Source organism: Gossypium hirsutum, chromosome A09 (assembly GCF_007990345.1).
Source record: "Gossypium hirsutum isolate 1008001.06 chromosome A09, Gossypium_hirsutum_v2.1, whole genome shotgun sequence".
In the NCBI taxonomy this organism is placed as follows: Eukaryota; Viridiplantae; Streptophyta; class Magnoliopsida; order Malvales; family Malvaceae; genus Gossypium; species Gossypium hirsutum.
The window spans coordinates 60,652,815-60,657,056 of record NC_053432.1 but is presented as its reverse complement, the minus strand read 5'-3'; the positions used below and the strand labels follow the sequence as shown (position 1 = coordinate 60,657,056).

General features: G+C 34.5%; 1 protein-coding gene across 2 annotated transcripts; it reads right to left on the bottom strand.

Moving 5' to 3' along the window:
- Nucleotides 1-535: 535 nt before the first annotated feature.
- On the bottom strand, nucleotides 536-3,397 carry LOC107889017 (syntaxin-61). Of its 2 annotated transcripts, XM_016813310.2 has the most exons (9): nucleotides 3,253-3,397; nucleotides 3,103-3,151; nucleotides 2,931-3,014; nucleotides 2,711-2,824; nucleotides 2,448-2,561; nucleotides 1,299-1,480; nucleotides 1,100-1,190; nucleotides 904-969; nucleotides 536-779 (listed from the first exon to the last, which is right to left on the bottom strand). In XM_016813310.2, the coding sequence occupies exons 3-9, from the start codon at nucleotides 2,982-2,984 to the stop codon at nucleotides 669-671; spliced, it is 732 nt and encodes a 243-aa protein (XP_016668799.1). In that variant the 5' UTR covers nucleotides 2,985-3,014; nucleotides 3,103-3,151; nucleotides 3,253-3,397; the 3' UTR covers nucleotides 536-668. The 2 variants fall into 2 exon arrangements, with proteins under 2 accessions (XP_016668799.1, XP_040932213.1); XM_041076279.1 differs by having other exon boundaries at nucleotides 3,103-3,278.
- Nucleotides 3,398-4,242: the final 845 nt, after the last annotated feature.

Here is a 4,242-nt window from a genome sequence, read left to right as displayed (position 1 = left end):
ATTAAATCCATAACTTACTCGTACACGTACTAATACACATACTAGACTAATAGTAGAATTTATCAAACTTTAAATCAAAATATATCTTGAATTTGAGATAATTGAATTAAAGGTCCTCAAATTGTTGAGCAAATTTTAATGAATCTCTAAACTTTAAAACATTACAATTGAATCCTCAAACTGAAATACCGTTCCAATAAAAAATTTCAGTCCGCTTAATGCGGATCTAACATAGATATTGTATTAACCGTAAACCCAAATAAAGTTGACAGCTAAACTGACCAATAGTTTAATTTCAGAATTCAACTGAAACGTCTCTAAGTTTAGTACCAAATTTAGAATTTAACTCATAATTTGAAGATGTCCGATGCAATTAACCATTTTCATTTTTAAAATAAGAAATTACATACGAAGGACCGCATTGCAAAGGATAAGTAAACAGTAAAGAACAATTTTAATAAATGCAATAACGTCAACCTGTCTTGTACATAACAGTACTAATTCAAGCTCAAACACTGTCATGAAAACCCAGAAGAACACAAATTTTTTCCACGTTCAGCATTTCCGAATCATCGTTTATTCAACACTAGAGATGATGCTAACAAAAAGGGATATTTCTGAGAATATCATATCTCGTTCATGTTCGTGTTCTTTTTTTCTCCGGTCATTTAAGTGAAGAAGACCAGAATGAATAGAATGATGAACAAAACTAGCAAAAAAATTATTATCATAATCTGGCCCTTTGAGCCAGCCTTCTTCATGACCATACCCATTTTTTTCTGCATTCAGAAAAAAAAAGAAAAAAAAAGAAGAGGGAATAGACATGGAACGTGATTAAAGTGCCATGTAATATTCGCAGATGTCCGAGCATTTAAATTTTCAATTGCAGATAAGGACTATTACCTGAACAAAATCCAGTCGATTTTTTGTGCTGTCCATTTCGGTACCCAACTCATCTAAAATCTTCTCCTGAAGTGGCACCAAAGGTTTTCAAATTAGCATGTCGAATGGACAACATCAATCCTACGCGAAATTGAACAGTGTATATCAACTACAATTGCAATTTGTTCACGAATATGTTTAACCTGTAAGTATTTACCTGTGCGAGAAGTTCTTCATGTATAGTAAGCCCAACACCTCCAATTCTCTTGACACTTGTGCTCAGCTCGTCCAACTCCTCATCCTGCTGCCTACAAGCATGAGTTGATGACAGTAAGAGAAACTAGCAAAATCGGAGAATAAAGCATGTCGAGGACTAATAATAGAAAATGGATAAGAGGAAATCGAGAGAACACTACTTTAGAAGAAGCATTTGTCTATCCGATTCCGATGCTACAAAGTCATCGTTATTTTTTGCACTATAGTGGTCAGATATATCTGGTTGTTGAGAATTTGGTAGTCTCATTAATTCTCGACGGATCATACTTGCACTATTATCATTCTCTTTTCCGGCTCCAATGGTTCTCTTCACATCTGCCACCTTATCAAACAAAATAATTCTTAAAGGGCATCCATTACTGAAAATACACACACTCATATATATAAAGAATAACATTCACCATGTGTTGTACCATCATTTTTAATAACAGCCTAACTGGAAAATGCTGGCAATGGCACAATTATCGAATAAGCAATAAAGCTGCCCTATTAGCAAAGCTTGAAAACCATTGCGCACCAATAGCAAGCATCAGTTTTTCAGCTGGCTTCAAAGTGCTAGTTGTAGCACACTAACGTCACTATAGAGTAAGGCTCTTATGTGGAACCACATTCCACAAGCCTCGTGTTCCCTCCAACGACTAGTTTCCGTTTCTTGTTTCAACCCAACAAGGATGCTGCCCTTGCCCTTCCCCCACCATGTAAGGACTCCATTACTGAATATATGTTCTTTATTTAATAAAATGTAAGAACCTAAACAGAAAATCCAAGGCAATACCACAATTATTGAATAAGCATAAAGCTGCCCTATCAGCAAAGCTTCAAACCATTGCGCGCTAGTAGAGCACATCTGTTTTTCAGCGGGCTTCAAAGTGCTAGCTGTAGCACTCTGATGAGCCTATAGAGTAAGGCTCGTATGCAAAGCCACTCTCCTCTAGCCTTGTGTTCCCTCCAATGACTAGTTTTCATTTCTTATTGCAACCTGACAACGAGTAGACTGCCCTTGCCCTTCCCCCACCACAGAAGGACTCCATTACTGAATATATGTTCTCTCTTTAATAAAATGTAACAACCTACATGGACAACGTTGGCAATGCCACAATTATCGAATAAGCATAAAGCCTCCCTATTAGAAAACCGTTGCTCGCTAGTAGCATGCATCCATTTTTCAGTTGGCTTCAAAGTGCTACAACGAGCACCTTTTTTCCAGCCAGACAACAAGGATGCTACCCTTCCACCACAGTAGAAGGACTCCGTTACTAATATATATTTACTCTTTAATATAACAATACCTGAAGACGAGCATTGCTGGTCCATCTCCTTCGATTTTCGAGCTCGACTTCATTGATGCCGTACCAAGAAGGATCCCTAGCTGCCACGGAAATCGCTTTGGCCAATTCATCCACCTTCCTATCAAGAAAGAAGCATTTTTCAGCAATTGCATATGGAATCAACATATCAAAAGATTTCAAGTAACCCATAAATATAATGTAAAAACACATCATCCAACGTCATTTTTTTATCCCCATTTCAAGGATCCAATTAAATTAAATACCTGCCATGCGATGCTCTCACAATTTGCAAGCAACTCTTTCGTGAGATGAACTTGCTCACCAGTTCCCCCAGGAACCCTTTCCCATTGATGAAAACTTGATTGCAATTTATCAATCTAAATTTAAAAAATAAAATAAAAAACCCAAAATTTCATCTAATAAAAAATTCCAAAAAATTAGAAAAAAAACAAAAAAAAAACAAAGGAAAAGGACCCAACTTACAGAATCTTGAATCTCTTCTTTGACGATATAAAATGGATCTTGAGCTTTAGACATTTTATAAGGAATGGGATTTAACTTTAAATCCTGGGAAAAAAAACATTCAAAGAACAAATCTTCATTGGTAATTCATGTGAAAAACAAAAAATGCATGAATTATTGAATGGTATATTACCTTTGCTACCGATCTGAGAGAAACCCAGTAAGGGAGATCGGTGTTTTCGCTGTTTGGAAAGGTGAAATCAAAGAAGAAAGAAAAGTGATAAATGGGAAACAAACCATAAAACAAATGGTGAATTCAATTCAACCAAATTAAAAAAAATACCAGTTATTTGAACAAGAAGATGCTGTACCGGCTCGGATTTGGTTCGGCTCATTTTTAGTTGGTCAAATTCTGCTATAATCCTTTTTACTAAGTATAAGTTACGGATTTAGTCCAACACTTTAATTTGATTAATTTTAATTATTATACTTTTTAAAATGGTCAATTTTAGTCTCTGTATATTTTAAATTTTAAAATTTTCGTCCTAACTCAAATAATAACAATTAAATTTTTATTATTAAATTCTACTATTTGTGACACCTTAATCTCGGTCTAGATGTTATAACCGAATCTTGAATATTACATTAACTTCCCAAAACTCCGATCATTTGCTTTCTAAACGTATCTTGTTCTCATATAAAAAACTTTGCAAAAAACTTGAATAATTTTTTATTAAGAAAAACTTAACAGTTGATTAATGTGGCGTTGAACACATTTTTCAAGTTTACTAAAAGACTCATATTCTAAACTTTGCTTATTTCTCAATTTAAAACCCGATTTCTCTACTAACATTTGCAGCGGAAAAATCGTTAACTTTTTAATTTGAAAACAATCATTCAAATTTAGTTTAAAAAAATCATCTAATGTATAGTTTCAGTTTATTAAAACCATTTACGCCAACCAAAACCCAAATTGCTAATAACGTCCAAAAACTAATAAACAGTCCCAAATAATGTCCATAAAGTTTAATTGAAAATATTAAACTGTGTTATGAGAGTGTAATCAATTCGAGCTTTCGAACATCGCCCAACCTTAAGTCTGCGAATTATTTGAAATGATAAAATAATTGGGTGAGCTAAAAGCTCATTGTGCGACTTAGCCCACAAACACAACAGATAGCAGAAAAATTAATGCACAATTACATCATTACAGAGTAGATACAGATGACATGGCATGTTTAGCAATGTAAAAAGTCAAACAGAACAGATCCTACCCCCATCCACTACACACCATCTCCGTCCCACCCAATACACAAATTAAGGTAATTAATAC

Bases quoted from the DNA above. Each gene is read 5' to 3' on its own strand.
- LOC107889017 (XM_016813310.2), bottom strand. From the start codon at position 2,984: ATGTCTAAAGCTCAAGATCCATTTTATATCGTCAAAGAAGAGATTCAA. The intron at 1,481-2,447 runs GTATTGTTATAT...TTGTTTGATAAG, and splicing joins CCAGCAATGCTCGTCTTCAG to GTGGCAGATGTGAAGAGAAC. The intron at 1,191-1,298 runs GTAGTGTTCTCT...TCATGCTTGTAG, and splicing joins AGACAAATGCTTCTTCTAAA to GCAGCAGGATGAGGAGTTGG.